The sequence below is a fragment of the Monodon monoceros genome, unplaced genomic scaffold, assembly GCF_005190385.1.
Source record: "Monodon monoceros isolate NGI ecotype Baffin Bay Population unplaced genomic scaffold, NGI_Narwhal_1 Super_Scaffold_19, whole genome shotgun sequence".
Taxonomy (NCBI): domain Eukaryota; kingdom Metazoa; phylum Chordata; class Mammalia; order Artiodactyla; family Monodontidae; genus Monodon; species Monodon monoceros.
The window spans coordinates 80,643,925-80,659,164 of record NW_021703775.1 but is presented as its reverse complement, the minus strand read 5'-3'; the positions used below and the strand labels follow the sequence as shown (position 1 = coordinate 80,659,164).

The 15,240-nt window shown below is 52.3% G+C and overlaps 2 protein-coding genes across 6 annotated transcripts in view; one reads left to right on the top strand and one right to left on the bottom strand.

Moving 5' to 3' along the window:
- ATP6V1C2 (ATPase H+ transporting V1 subunit C2) overlaps positions 1-12,422 on the top strand; it is a 54,275-nt gene extending 41,853 nt beyond the window's left edge. For 3 of the 5 annotated variants that reach the window (XR_003794902.1, XR_003794904.1, XR_003794903.1), the window contains 5 exons: positions 560-628; positions 2,520-2,612; positions 2,727-2,820; positions 5,225-6,228; positions 11,740-11,856. Coding sequence is in view for 2 of the 5 variants with exons in the window: in XM_029231960.1 (XP_029087793.1) it covers positions 560-628; positions 2,520-2,612; positions 2,727-2,820; positions 5,225-5,362; positions 6,131-6,228; positions 11,740-11,872; positions 12,149-12,238 (715 nt within the window). In the remaining 3 variants the exon portion in view is untranslated. Of the gene's footprint in view, positions 1-559; positions 629-2,519; positions 2,613-2,726; positions 2,821-5,224; positions 6,229-11,739; positions 11,873-12,148 lie in introns of those variants that run through there. The other 2 variants (XM_029231960.1, XM_029231959.1) reach the window with 2 other exon arrangements.
- A 439-nt stretch (positions 12,423-12,861) lies between these two features.
- Positions 12,862-15,240, bottom strand: part of PDIA6 (protein disulfide isomerase family A member 6) — a 22,965-nt gene continuing 20,586 nt past the window's right edge. Inside the window, exons 12-13 of the mRNA XM_029231958.1 lie at positions 13,962-14,058; positions 12,862-13,358 (exon numbers count right to left, since the gene is read on the bottom strand). Coding sequence (XP_029087791.1) covers positions 13,290-13,358; positions 13,962-14,058 — 166 coding nt within the window. The 3' untranslated portion in view covers positions 12,862-13,289. The remainder of the gene's footprint in view (positions 13,359-13,961; positions 14,059-15,240) is intronic.

Here is a 15,240-nt window from a genome sequence, read left to right as displayed (position 1 = left end):
CCCCCAAGGCTAGATCCGGAGACCTAAACGGCAGCTGTGGGGTGGTCAGGGGAGCAGGTGACAGTGCTTGTGGTGGTAATAGTGACAGAAGCGGTCATTTCTCGGGCATCTGCTGTGTGCCCGATGCCACACGCAGGAGCTCGTTTCCCTCACAACACGCCCGGGGTCAGGCGGGGGCTGTTACTGTTCCCTTGTCCTGCGGCCGCAGAGGTCAGCTGGTTTGCCCACGCTCACACAGGGCCAGGATCAGAGCGGTCAGCTGGTTTGCCCACGCTCACACGGGGCCAGGATAAGAGCCCCCAGCAGGAATCTCCTGAGTCCTTCTCACGGCCGCTCCATGGTGCCTGGGGCCTCATGGGGAGGCTAAGCCCCAGATGGGGCTGGGGACAGGGGTCCCAAAGCCCACGGCAGTGCCTCAGGGGATGTTTGGGGCTCTGTCTGGCCCCTAGCCCTGCTCCTCTCAGGCCCTCAGGGAAAGGGGCATGCAGGTTCCTGGACTCTTAGGACACTCCACAGTCTTTTCTGCAAAAAATCACTGAACGATTCTGTACTCTCACAGACCAAGCTATGTACAATGGCAAAAAACCTACGAATCCCTCTCGGACATGGTGGTCCCACGGTCGACGAAGTAAGTGAGACCTCAGCTTGGCCCCAGGGCCTGGGGTGTGCGGGGGGCATGTGTGGGTGCTCTGGGGCACCTAGCCACCAAACATGCCCCAAGAGCACAAGTGCCTTCAGCCCTCCACACTTGTGCCTTCACAGCCACACACTCAGCCACATGCCAGACTCCCTCCATCTTTCAGCATCCCGCTTCCTTGCCCCCTCCTCCGGGAAGCCCTCCCTGACTACCTTCCGGCCCTCGGGGCATGCAGGGCCTGCGCTGTGCTCTGCTCTGCATTCTCAGCTTGGCCTGGATTCTTCCCCACCTGAGGGTCAATCAAGAGCCTGGCTGTGATGGCCACAGAGCCCGAGCAGGGGAGAAAAAGAGTCTCGACGTGTGGCCTGCTGGGGTCAGAGCAGGAGCGGCCAGTGAGGGCTGGAAAAGTGACAGCAGAAGGGATAGAGGAACATATTTGAACCATGAATACCACACAGCTGGGAAAATCAACAATTTAGCGTCACGGGCATGAGCAAGGATAAATCTCACGCTGTGGTGTTACGCGGGAAGCAAGTTGCGGAAGGGGACACACAGCACGAAGCCATTTATTTAAAATCTAAAAATGGACGAAACTAAACTGTATGTGACTTGGGTAATGCAGGTGCACGGAATTGTGGGTGTTTGAGGATGAGAAACGCCAAACTCAGCACAGCGGTGACCTAGGGGTGGGATTAGAATGAGGTTGGGGAGGGCATGTGGGGCTTCTATTGTATGAAAATTGTTTTATGTCTTAAGCTGGGCGGGGAATACATGGGTATGTATTCTCTGTGCCTTTTCCCATGCCTGAAATAGCTTGCACTTTAAATGGTTTCTCAATGAGTCTTGGGCAGCTCTGCCCACTCCCATCCCAGCCCAGAGGCCTCTGGCCTGGGGCGCCTGCTGGCTCCCCCAGGGTCACAAACTCACGGGAGAGAGCAGTCAGGAGCTAAACTGAAGGGTGCAGGGCCAGGACAGTCACAGCCTGAGGTCACCAGGGGAGGCTGGAGGAGGAGGGCATACAGGCCGGCAGAGGAGCTGGCCCTCGACGCTGGCCTGCTTGGCAGGAGCGTTCACTGCTCTCCAATGCTGGCTCTCCATGACCAAGTGCTGGGAACTCCTGCCAGGAGAGGCTGCTTCAGGAGGTGGCTTGACTTCTCAGACCAGAACCCCCAGGCCCTCCATTGTCGGGGGGCACCTGAGAGTCTGCTGAGCTTACTCTGGAAAGGTTTCTGGAACCTGGGTCAGCCCCTATGGGTGTGGGCTCGGAGAAGCAGCAAAGGTGACCCGAGACCCTGCTTGGGCCCAAGGGCTCCCATTGTCAGGTCATCTGGGCAGCAGGACTCAAAGACGCTCAGACCACGGGCCCCAGTGACCCCACATTGAGGACAGCAACCGCAGTGGTCCTGCATCAAGGTGTGCCAGGGAGACCGTGTCTAATTAGAACATTGTGCCATTGGACGTGAAATGCCCATGTGGGATGGTTTCCACCATCTGGAACCTTTTCCTCTGCTTCGTTACAACCACAGTGCGTGAGAGCTGGCGCGCCCCCGCTCGGCACAGCAGGTGACCAAGACCTGCGTGCAGCTTCCTCTTGGCCAGTTCATGACCTGGAGCCCACCCCAGATCCGAGCAGGTCTCCAGCGTGTGGGTCACCCCTGGAACCCTAGCCTGGAGGGTGAGAGAAGGAGAGGAGACGCCGGGAAGGCGCCGGCAGCTGACACCGCGCAGCCAGGAGTTAGGCGCTAGGAAGGGACGCCCTCGCTTTCTCCGCCCTCGCTGCCGCCAGGGCCACCAGGCTCCCCGCCGGGGAGAGGACGGGCTCCTTCCGGCCCAGCTCCGGGCCTGACGGTGAGTCCAGTGAACAAACGCTTCTCTCCCACAGGTTGATAGCTGAGGACAACGAGTGTGGCCTCTTCACCGTGACTCTGTTTCGAAAAGTGATCGACGATTTCAAAACCAAAGCCAAAGAGAATAAGTAAGGGCTGGCCTCGGTGGGTTTCTCCGGGTTTGGTTTGTCTCCACAGGAGGGGGGGGTCTCTGCTCTGACTGGAAGCTTCTTAGCAAAAGCCTCTCCTTTGCTTGTTTTAAGGTTCACTGTCCGTGAATTTTACTATGATGAAAAAGAAATTAAAAGGGAAAGGGAAGAGATGACCAGACTGCTGTCGGATAAGAAGCAACAATACGTGAGTCTATGATACAGGCCCCGAGGATTTTCTTGAAGGCGTTGGCTGGTGCCCGCGCACCCAAGGCCTGGAGCAGAAGGGCCCCGCCTAAGTCCCAGCACCCACGCCAACATCCCTACTGGCCCGGTGCACACTCCTGGGGCTGCCAGACAGGGTCTGGGGGAGGGTGACAAGTACCGGTAACCTGGAGGTGACACATGAGCCGCGAGCCCTGCTGTAGGAGATCTCACCGAGCCCGGCACTGCCCTCTGGGAAGGAACTCTTAGCTCCATTCTGCAGAGGAGGAAGTGAGGCTCTGAGAGGTGAACAGGCACTGGCCCTGGGAGAGGACCCCACCTGGCCGCCTGGGGTCGAGCGAGGCTGTCAGGGCTCCGGGCAGGAGCGCCTGTGCTGAGAGTAGCAGGGCCGCTGCCTTGGAGAGTGCAGCTAGCCGTCACCCGAAGCCCTGGTCCGTGTGACGTCCAGGCGTGCTGTGACATCCCCGTCACTGGCACCTGTATTTACCTCCCCGAGGCTTTTAGCAAATAGTGGGTGCTTATCCTAGAGACTTCCAACCACAGCCACTCAGAACCTTCTCATGTGTGAGGGCAGCTGAGCTCAAGAGAGAGAAAAAACAGATTTTCATTTTTGAAATGTGAATGGTGTAGCCTTGAGAAAGTCGCTCTGTAGAATGGGCACCTTCGGGACTCAGCATCCTTCAGCTCAGAGCGGGGCTGAGCCGGGGAGCATGTGTTCAGGTCCCCTGCCCTACAGTCCCCCCAGGGAGGGTTCTCAGAGAAACTTCCAGTTCAGCCTCTAGAGTAGAGAGGAAGGGAGGGGTGAGGAAAGTTGGTGTGTAAACATGAAGCTGTGAGTGTGTGTTTGGGTGAAGAGCCAGTGCCTCCCGTGGGGCTGTGCCTGTGCCCCGGGCCTCCTCCTGCCTCGGGCTGGGGGATTCTGTGCATCCCGCCTGACCTCTCTGGGTCCGTGGCCTTTGCACAGGGACTGCAGACACCTGGTCCCATCAGGAGTGAGAACCAGCCACGGGGCCCCGGAAATGGGGTCCCCAGAGCCCCACTGGATGGACCCATCCCCCTCTGAGGAGGAAATGGGAGCTGATCATATAAAACTGCCTGCGAGGGATCTCAGCCCTTCTGTCCCCGAGGAGAAAGGCACGCGCGCGCACACGCACACATACGTGTGTGGACACGTGTGTGCGCGCCAAGGGAACACACACTTCTTAGATCCACAGTCTGTCGGGCTTGGGCCAAGGCTCCCGGGCCCTTCCTGAGACTAAGGACTGAGCTGGAGCCCTATGGCCCTGGCCTCGGACCTGACTCACCAGGCAGGAAAGATGCTCACCAGCAAGAGCTGAGATCCAAAGGGTTTCCTCCTTCACCTGAGCTCGCCTGGAACCCTAATATCCCAAGAAGGTTCCAGCCTTCTCTTTAGCTGAGCCCTTTCCCCGCTTGCTTTAGTCCTGGCCCGAGCCCCCAGCGGTGTCTCTGGAGGGAGCTAGGTGGTGGCACCTTTCACAGGTGACCAGGGGCGAGTCTTTGGCACCCACCTCCGCGCTGGCACAGACCCCCTGGGGATCAAGGTGATACACCCGAGCCCAACGCCTGCGCCTCTGTCTCAGGTTGCTCGCTGGCATTTTTTCGTGTGGTGTAGACTTCCGCTCCCTGGCTCCCCCCGGGAACACTGCCCGGTCTCCGTGGAGGGGAAGCGGAGCTCCGAAGGACAAACTAACTTGGAAACTTGTAGTTGCCTGCGAGGCTCTTGCTGGGCGCCAGCGAGCAGGGGTCAGCTGGGGTCAGCCCTACCCCGGCTTCTTAAGAATCTCTTTCCCCCTTTAGGCTTTTTGGAGGTGCATAGGACCAGCATCCTGTGTCCGTCCTTTTGTTACCTAGGTCCTGGGTGTCAGTTCCCTTTGAGAGCACAGGATGGGATTTTCCCACTCTTTTGCACCTGTCTGCAGAGAAGGTTGATAAAGGGTCGAATGTGTGCTAACAGCATGCCTGAGCAGTTTTCTGCATGTAACATGCTTAAGTGCGTCCTGACGGCCAAGGAGGCTACTGTGAGCTGGACTTGGGAGAGACACCCTGACTCAGCCCAGACAGCCCGGAAGGCGGAGCTGGTCGTACAGACGGTCCAGGGAGGGGCAGCTCCTGGCCGAGGCCAGGCCGGGGGAGGGGCTGTGGGCTCTGCCCCTGGAATATGGAAGCCGAGGACTTGAACACCCCCGCCCTGGAGGGGGAGTGCCAGTGGCACCGGCACACCTCTAGTCCAACCAGCACGCAAGTGCCGAGGGTGGGCCGGCATGCCTGAGCCCACCTTCAGGTGCTTTTCAGGCCGTGAGAATGATTTCTGTTTGTTTGTGATGCATGTTTGCTGAAAGATTAATAAATCATTTCTGTGCCTTTAGCAAACTTCCTGTGTTGCTCTTAAAAAGGGATCATCCACCTTCCCGGACCACCAGGTTAAGGTAACCCCGCTAGGGAACCCTGATAGGCCCGCTGCGGGGCAGAACGACAGAGAGAGAGAGAGTGAGGGCGAGGGTGAGGTAAGCATCTCCCCGGGAGCCCTGGGGTTCCCCGGCTCGCATGTCCTCGCCCGCGCAGGCATCTTTGGAGAAAACAAATCCTTGCGTTTCCTGTTATCTACTATGGCTTTTGAGGTCTTAAATTCAGGGATTCCAGAATCATGCCTGCCTTCTAATCTGCAGGGTCTCTTGGGAGCTGCCCCTCCCCCTCCCCCTCCCCCAGCAATGATTGGTGCTTGCTGGCCAGGGTGCCTTTGTCCTGGCTGGCGGTGGCTGGAGCTGGTGATGGGGCAGCTCAGCTCTCTTCCCCTGGGTGCCTGCCCCTGACCCACCCCTGACCTCTGTGGGCATCCGAGGAGGACCAGCCATACCAGCATTAGCGACAGCGGCTGTGGCCACGTGCAGTGGGGCTGTGAGGAACCCCCTGGAAGTGGCGGCTGGTGGATGATGCGGGGACTTGGAGTGGAGCCTTCGAGAAGGGGGGCTCCTTGGCAGCGCGGTGTCAGCCAGAAGCCTGCTGGCTGCCTTCTGAACGCCCCCCGCAGCCCGGTGGGTGATGGCCCCATGCGTGTGCTGGCTGGCAGGCCCACTGAGCTGCCCCAGCGCCAGGTGCCCTGGAGAACGTGGGCCTGGGCCTCACCCTGGCCTTGTCGGACCGACTCGCTGCTCCTGCTGGCCCCTGGGCGTTTCTTCTCAGCTCGGGGCTTGCTCTGTCAAAACCCACGTCCTTTGTTGGCCGGGCGTTGGGTGGAGTGGCCGGGAGGGGTCACCGCACTCCTGTCCCTGCAGGGCCCGCTGCTGCGATGGCTCAAGGTGAACTTCAGCGAAGCCTTTATTGCCTGGATCCACGTCAAGGCCCTGAGAGTGTTTGTGGAGTCTGTGCTCAGGTGCGTGGACGAGATGCCCGCCCTGGGCTGTCCTGCGGTGGGCGGGCGGGCGTAGCCAGCTCCGGGGCCACCTGGGCTCTGCCATCCCTCTTCTGGCCCCTCCAGCCTCCTCTGGGACGCGCCCTGGCTTTCCTACCCTCTTCCTCTGCAACTCCTGGCTCTTGGCAACAGGCTTAGGGTTTCCTCCGTCAAATAACCCTTTCCTCAGTCCTGAGGGCCCCTGCTGTCCGGTGCTCTGGCCCTTTCCTGCCGTTCACGGGGCTGGTGCCCTGCTGCGCCCACCCCCTCTGTGCAGCCCACCAGGGGCCAGTGGCTCCTGGAAGAAACACCAGCACCGACCGTCTCCATCCTTGAGCTTTGAGGCCTAACCCTCAAGGCCGCACAAAAAGTAAAACCCAAACCAAACCGAACCAACAACAGCTAAACTTACTTTACCCTTTTTTTTTTTTTTTTTAAACGCAGACTAGGTTCACTATTTTGTAGAAAGTATAGGTAATCCCAAAGAGTGAAAGCACCAAGAGGAAACACTGCTAACATGCTGGTGTACCAGCATCCTTCAGAGTTTTGGGGTTTGTTTCTTTAAATTTGCAGACATGCGTAACTGTTTTTAACTTTTTATTTTACTTTGGACTATAGCCGATTGACCGTGTTGTGATGACAGTTTCAGGTGCACAGCAAAGGGACTCAGCCATACATATGCATGTATCCATTCTCCCCCAGACTCCGCTCCCAGCCAGGCTGCCACACAGCATCGAGCAGAGTTCCCTGTGCTCTACAGTAGGTCCCTGTTGGTTATCCCTTTAAGATATAGCAGTGTGGACATGTCAATCCCAAACTCCCTGACTGTCCGTTCCTCCCACCCTTCACCCCTGGTAACCACAAATTCATCCTCTAAGTCTGTGAGTCTGTTTCTGTTTTGTAAATAGGTTCATTTGTATCATTTCTTTTTAGATTCCGCAGATACGCATAATTTTTACAAAATTTTTACAAAAGTGGGATCAAACAGGAAATACGTGTTGAAGCCTGCTTTCTACTGTGTTTGAACATATCCCGTGTCCTGAACTATGGGGGGGGTCTTGGCAGCACTGCTCACGGCCGCTGCCCCCTTCTCCCAAAGCTTGGCCTGCTCTGGCCTGCAGGCTCCAGGGCCCCTCGGCCCCTCTGGGGTGGTGTTGCTGGGCCCCTTCCGCCAGGCTGACTGCCCTGCTCTCTCTTTCCTGCCCAGGCTTCCTAGGTCTCTGCCGCCGTGCACTTCCCGACCGGCTTCACTGGGTTCCAGACTCATCTTCCCTCCCCGTCCCTTCCTCCTGATCTCCGTTTCTACCGGTGGCCTCAGGTCCTTCCCCAAACTTCAGGGCCCACTTGGACACCTCCGCTCCCTCATCCTCACGTCCCCTCCCACCTCCCTGCACCTCACGCACCCCTGACAGCGCTCCATCCTGCCTTTGCTTTCTCTCCCGCCCAGCTGTTACTTGGGCCCCTGCGTTCAGTGCATCCTCCACGTGGCTGCCAGTGTGGTTTTGTCCAAATACAGACCAGCTCTGATGGTGGTTCCTCATCCTCTCAACCATCTCAGACCCCTGTAATGGCAAGGATTGTGGCGCTGGGCTGAAGGGACACTCAAGATGACCCGGAGTGTTCCAGCCATCGACATTGTAGACGGGCCCCAGTCTGTCCCTGCTCACCTTGAAAATCAGGAGTTCTCAGGCCCAGTGTGGCAAAGCCTGCCCATCCTTACAGGATGCCCATTTTGCTCAAGTGAGAGGTCAAGAGGGACGTCCCTAGTATCTTGTTTAAGCTCGGTAAAACTGAGTATACGCAAAAATAATTCCTTTCAAAACTATCAACGTATCACATTTTCAAAAACTACTTTTTATTTCTCCTGAATAGTTGTAATACATGAACACTGTAAAAAAAAAAAATTCAAGTTCAGAAATATGTACTGTGGAAAGTAAGTTCCTCGCAGCCCCACTGCCCATAGATCATCCCAGTTAATGGTTTCAAGACTCTTCTCATCCCCCAAATGTCATCACTTATACTTAACGTTCTGCAACTTGCTTTTTTCATCTGCTTTGCACTATAGTCTTATCAGTATGCATAGAGATACTCGCTCCTCCTTAATGGCTTTTTCATATTCCATCCTATGGAAAGAGCATAAGCTAAGAAAACAGATGTTAAACCAACAAGTTGATTAGAGCAGACGGGTAAAGTTCGCCTGTTTCTTGACCCTCCGACCCCACGTAGGTCTTCTACCCCGGTTCGCACTTGTTGCTGTGTCTTCCTCAGAGCTGGTTCTGTCCTTTTTCCCTACCCTGAGAGCTGGAGGGGAGGGCTGGGGTGACTTGGCCTCACTGCCTGTCACCCAGCCCAGAGTCAGACAAAGAGGAGGTGCCCCACGTTTGTGGCCTGAATCAAATCAAAGAGAAGCGGACCAGTCCTCAGCTGAGGAAGTGCTGGTTCATTCTCAGGGTGAAGTGAATCAGGGGCTTAAATCACCCAAGGTGAGAATGGAAACGGGCCCTGGGTGAGTGGTGGGACCATGGCGAGACCGGAGAAGCCGGTAGCTGGGTCATTAGTCTGGATCTTGGGAGAGGTCTGGTGAGGAATGGATATTAGGGAAGCACCAGTGATGATTGATGTGTGTGGATGGGTTCACCTACAGAGAGTCGCTTAGAGGGAATGTACCAGCATTTAAGGAATGGAAGCAAAGAAGCCTGTGTGATGTCAGAGGCCGGAGGAGGGAGAGATGGGCGAGTCAGGGATCAGAAGGTTAAGGCTTTAGCTGTCTCTGGGATGGGGCCGCTGGGAGGTCACTGGTGTGGGCAGCTCGAGTGTAGTGGCTGAACGATGCTTGGGTGACATAGGACACTGGGTGCTCTCGGATGTGGGGTGAGAGCAGAAGGGATTTGAGGGAATTTTTATTTTAAACAAGGCACGATGGTGCCATGTTTGTTTGTTTTTTTCTGGACATGTAGAATTTTATTTTTTAACATCTTTATTGGAGTATAATTGCTTTACAATGGTGTTTCTGCTTTATAACAAAGTGAATCAGTTATACATATACATATGTCCCCATATCTCCTCCCTCTTGCGTCTCCCTCCCACCCTCCCTATCCCACCCCTCTAGGTGGTCACAAAGCGCAGAGCTGATCTCCCTGTGCTATGCGGCTGCTTCCCACTAGCTATCTATTTTACATTTGGTAGTGTGTATATGTCCATGCCACTCTCTCACTTCGTCCCAGCCTACCCTTCCACCACCCCGTGTCCTCAGAAACATTTTCTACATCTGTGTCTTTGTTCCTGTCCTGCCCCGAGGTTCTTCATAACCACTTTTTTTTTTTTTTTAGATTCCATATGTATGTGTTAGCATACGGTATTAGTTTTTCTCTTTCTGACTTACTTCACTCTGTAGGACAGACTCTAGGTCCATCCACCTCACTACAAATAACTCAAATTTCGTTCCTTTTTATGGCTGAGTAATACTCCATAGTATATATGTGCCACATCTTCTTTATCCATTCATCTGTCGATGGACACTTAGGTTGCTTCCATGTCCTGGCTGTTGTGAATAGAGCTGCAGCGGTGCCATGTTAAAGGGGAGGGTGGCGGCTGCAGTATTCCCAGCACGGAGGGTGCAGGTGGAGGGCTCACCGCCAGGGGGCCCGGAGGGGAAGGAGGCTCTTCTACTGAGGCGTCCAGGAGGGGGAAGGAGCGGAGAGCCGACCCGCCGTTCCTGGAAAGCAGGTTCTGAGCAGGATGGGGAGGTGTTCACTAAACTGACCTGGAGGGAGGACTGGCAGGGAAAGGGCTGGAAGGATCTGGAAGAACGTGCAAACCCTGAAGCCAAGAGGGGAGTGGGCTGAGAAAGGGGTGCAGGGCGTGGAGGCTGGATGAGGGGCGAGGAGCATTCGTTCAGCCAGTGCTGATGGGGTGCCTGTTATCCGCCGTGCGCTGGGGAGCCGTGAGTGAACAAGACGGATGCGGACCGCTGCCTGCAAGGAGCTCACAGGCTGGTCAGGGGAGGAGAGCTCAGAAGACGGGGTCCTTGTTCAGGAGAAGGATAATCTTCCAGAGCAACCTGCCGATGAATACGGTGGGATGACCGGATTGGAGGGTGGCAGAGGCAGGTTCTGTGTCCGGGTAGCAGAGTGATGGTCTAGCAACTGCATCTGGGAGCTGGAATGCCATCTCCTGGCATACATGTTGCCTGGGCTGTGAGATTGGTGACCGTCGCCCTTTGAGAAGGCTGCAGACTTCCCTGTAGTAAGCGGGTAGAGCTGCGCTGGTGAGGTCGAGGGTGTGGGGTGGGTATCCAGGGCACTGGGAGCTCGGGGAGGAAGTTCAGGAGGGAAGGCAGGGCGAGGGTAACTGTGCGTCCGGGTAATAGGGGCTGGAGAGCTACGACCCTGTCCTCAGCGTCATCTGGGTGACCAGAGCTTTGGTGACAAGGAACAAAGAAGGAATGAGGGCGGTCCGCTGGACCATCCTCTCACCCACAATCTAGCCCAGGTGCCCCCGCCATCCCTGCCAGCATTTGCCAGCCTCTGTGGCCCTCGCCTCTTGGGTTTGGCAGGGCCCCGCTCACCCAGTGTTCTAAGGCAACGGGACTAGGTGCGTCTTATGCTTGGTTACAGTGAAGCAATTAACAAATGGCCCTTTCACGTATTTACTTCACCTTTCTGCAGATCCACCAGGAGACCTCAGGACTTAGTGAACACTTTGCACCATTAGCAGCCAGAAATGAGGACGGGAGAGCCAGGGGCTAGTTTATGGACATTGACTGAGAAATTAAAACTAAGTAATACTAACAGGTCAGGCAGTAAAAGGGCATCTTAAGGCCAGCTTTCACATGCTGGGCTCCGGCATGAAGAAGCACAGGTGATAAGTATCGAACATCCAAGCCTTTGCTCACTGGTAGTATAGACATGTATTTTAGAAACATTGAGAATCACAAAATGCATGTTTACTGTTTATGTAGTACTCAGTGTAAATATTTTAAGTGTTTTGAGATACCACCACAGGAAGAGCTGCCAGCAAGTGGTTTCAAAGGTACTCATGCATACAAAGTCCATTTAAAGTCCTTTCTGTCCACCCAAAACTCAGCAAAAGGAATTCACAATCTTGATAAACCAGATTTGCGTGTGTGTGCGTGTGCTGCTTTTTTCAGTGGAGAAAAGTATGTCAGCTAAGCTGGGTTTTAGACGAAGGCTTTGGAGTCAGAATATTTAGTCAAACAGCCTCCATTCAGCTTGACCCCTCACCACCGGATAATTACACACACCCCGGAGACCCCGTGGCTCTATAGTCAAAAAGCTGTCACCATCAGAAGTGGGTGAGCATATTCTAGAGATCTTTCCATGCACAAGGATCTAGCAATTAGTCTCACTTCTGACCGCAGACATTCCACTCGAGTTTTCTTTTCCTGAGCTATGTTGCCTCGTTTTTCATTCTTACTACAGTGTCAGGTTCATTTTACCCATATCTGCAGTAACTCGTCTACACTTTGAACAGGTATGGATTGCCAGTGAACTTCCAGGCGGTTCTCCTCCAGCCTCATAAGAAGTCATCCACCAAACGTTTAAGAGAGGTTCTGAACTCCGTCTTCAGACATCTGGATGAAGTTGCAGCCGCAAGTATATTGGATGTAGGTCTATTTTTATCCAGAAAGAGCTGCCTTTCTACAGTAAGGTCAGCCTCTATACGTGGGAGGTACTTTCCAAAAGTGGTACCTGCCAGACTGTTAGGAAAATCTACACTTCACAAATGTGAAAGTTTAACAAGAGGCTGTGTGTGTGTGTTTGGGGTAGGGGGCGGACTGTGGGGCAGAAAATACAGTCAATGCCTAGAGAGCTTTCCTCAAACAGAAAAGTAAAACAAGAAATGAGTTTATGCACTTAGAACGTGACCATGTCTTTTGTAGGCATCCGTGGAGATCCCTGGATTGCAACTCAGCAACCAAGACTACTTTCCTTATGTCTACTTCCACATCGACCTTGGTCTTCTTGACTAGAAAGATGAGCCGGCACCGCTAAACTTGCATATTTGTGCAAATTACCACAGACGCTTCTTTCCTTTAGCCAGAGAAGAGTTTAAGTATCCTACAGAATTTAAATTTTTAGAGAAATATTGCTCACAAAAATTAGTTACAGTTGTATTTATTTTTTTTAAGTTACAATAAAGAAATGTTCTCAATCCTTTGAATTGTCTCTTCATTTACATGCTAACAGAATTCAAAGCTTCACTTTTCTGAATGTTTTACATAAATGGGGACTTCCTATAAACTGCTAACCTGCCGCTTATTTCACGTCTTACGGGACATTTTGTGAGGGTTTAATAATAGCGTATTAAAAACCGTGGGCTAACTGTATAACCAGCTGTTTACCCTAGTAGTCGCTGGTGATGGCCCAAAGACAAAACACTGGGGGTGGAATGCAGTTCTCACTTGACAAACCATTGTTTTTCATCCTTCTATATAAGCTCGCTTTACGTTTCACACTTACAGTTGAAACTCAGCCTTGCAGGACACGTGTAAAATCTGTGAGGTGGCAGGCATCCAGATGGTGTCATGTGAACCACAGGTTTACAGGGAGGAGAGGCATCAAGGTCATCCCTTCATAGTACTAATTTACTGAATTTAGGAAGTGGACACTAATTTCATACATTCATTGGCATTGTCCAAAATAGTTTTATTCTTTAATGGAAAAAAGCCATTAATATTCAAAGGAAAGGATCACATTAAAAAACTTGGTATGTAAGAAACAGCCTCCAAGAACATTCAAGCGGCAGTCAGAGGGAGGGAAAAACGCTTAAACAGCCCATCAGTTTTCTTCAAAATATTATTTGACAGAATACAACCCAATTCACCGGCTATGACAATTCACAGAATTTTTCATTGTTTTCTTGAGACGCAAGTTCACTCTTGCAGTGTTTTCAAATGACCAATCAGTGTTACTTCTTGGTTAAAAAGGCCACTGGTAGATCCATCTGATTGGAAAGAACGTTCCTTCACTGCTGGAAAATCCGCTCCCAAGAAAAGAAAACTCGAGTCTGTACGGCACCTCTCATAACTCATCTTTCTCCAGGTCGTCGAGCTCCACGTCACTCAGGTCAATGTCGTCCTCCACGGGAAGCTGTAAAACGGAAAGCCACCATCAGGCCCTGCAGGGTCTATGCGGAACCACAGACAGGGCGACCCTGGAAGTCTGGCATCTCAGTTTACAGAGCACTAAACTTCCAAAGGGGCTTTGGTCACAAGTTTCTCCCCAGTCCAGCTCCTGCTTTTAAGTTTGCCTATTATTATATAGATAGAAAACTAACAGCTATTTAACTGGTCCTTTGGAGGGGGGTGGGCAGAAGTGTACCGGAATAAATGCTAATTTCAAAGCTACAATTTTGTACTTCTCTCAAAGTTAATGAATTCTAGCTTAAATGTTCACTTTACAGGTAACAGGAAAGCAACCTCACTGAAATCTATCTCGGTGTCTCTGTCGCGAATATCCTATGTCACGTAGCACCGTGTAATATGGAGGATGGGATGAAGGGTCTTGCGACAAAGAACACCCCGAAAGGCCCGTGAGGTTGATTCTTCAGGTTATGCTCACGGCAAGGCTTAGGTGTGATGCAAAGGTCTTGTTTACAAGTAGCAAAGATGCACAGGGATCGGGAAAGTAAGGGGCTGGACCAAAGCCCCGACAGCGAGTCCTGCTCACACACAGCTCGGTCCCGGGACTCACCTCGCCGTCCTTGCCGTCCCAGGGCTCTCTGGTGCTGATGGCAGGGAAGACCCCACCTCCTACGGGTGCTGTAGATCCACGCCCAAAAGATAGCTCCCTTGGGGAAAATGAGCAGAGCACGGGTGTTAACGACGGACTGCTGGTGCGGATGAAGAAACAACTTTTCAAAAATAACGATTTCCCTTCCCTACTCCCTGCTATGTTTGCATAGAGGCATTTCTCACCTCTCTCCGCGGAAAAGCACTTCATGAACAGTATTATCTTTTCAATCAGGGACAACAGTGTAACCAGATGACAATATAATGACATTCCTGACTAAGGCCTTGGCAGTAGGTAAAGCCAGGTACTACCAAAAATTAAAACAAAATAGCAAACATATCTTGCTAAAATACAACTTAAGTGTGTAAAAACGATCAAAGTTGACCCAGAACATGGTCTAGACCAACACTAACACTTGATTAACAAAATTCCACACTAACTTTAGAAAGGCTTTTTCAAAGATGGTACCTTAAAACTGAAATCCTTTTCTCAGATTTCTAACAGGAAGCAGAACCCACAGGCACCACAGGCCCCCTCAATGATCTATAGGTGATGGTGGCAATTTTCACACGTCAAGCTTTCAGACAGAAGAGTTGTACCATGAAACAGTGTGTTAGGTTTTGACTTTGGCAGGTATTGATAAACATTTCCCTGGAAGGATGTAGAGGCGATCACCACACTGTGAGTAAGGCTTCTTTATAAAAGGAGCCTCCAGATATCCTCGGTGAAGGGTGCTTAGAATCAGGAGTTTGGGATTAACATTTACACACCACTATATATAAAACAGATAAACAACAAGGTCCTACTGAAGAGCACAGGGAACTATACGCAATATCTTGTAATAACCTATAACAGAAAAAAGAAATGGAAAAATACATATATAGATAAATATATGCATAACTGAATCACTTCGCTGTACATCTGAAACTAACACATTTGTAAATTAATTATACTTCGATTAAAAAAAAAGAATATGGGTAAAAGAAAAACAAACAGGATATCACGTTTCCTGTATGTGTCTGACAATAGTTACTGTGCATAGTGGGAAAACTGGGTAATTTTATCCATTGCTTTCGGCTACTTGGCATATTTGACAATGTGTACCAGTGGTTCTGAAATTGAGGGCAATTTTTGCCCCCAGCGGACATTTGGCAATGTCTGAAGACATTTTTGATTGTCACAACTCAAAAATCACTGAGTGTGTGTGTGTGTGTGTGTGTGTGTGTGTGTGTGTGTGTGT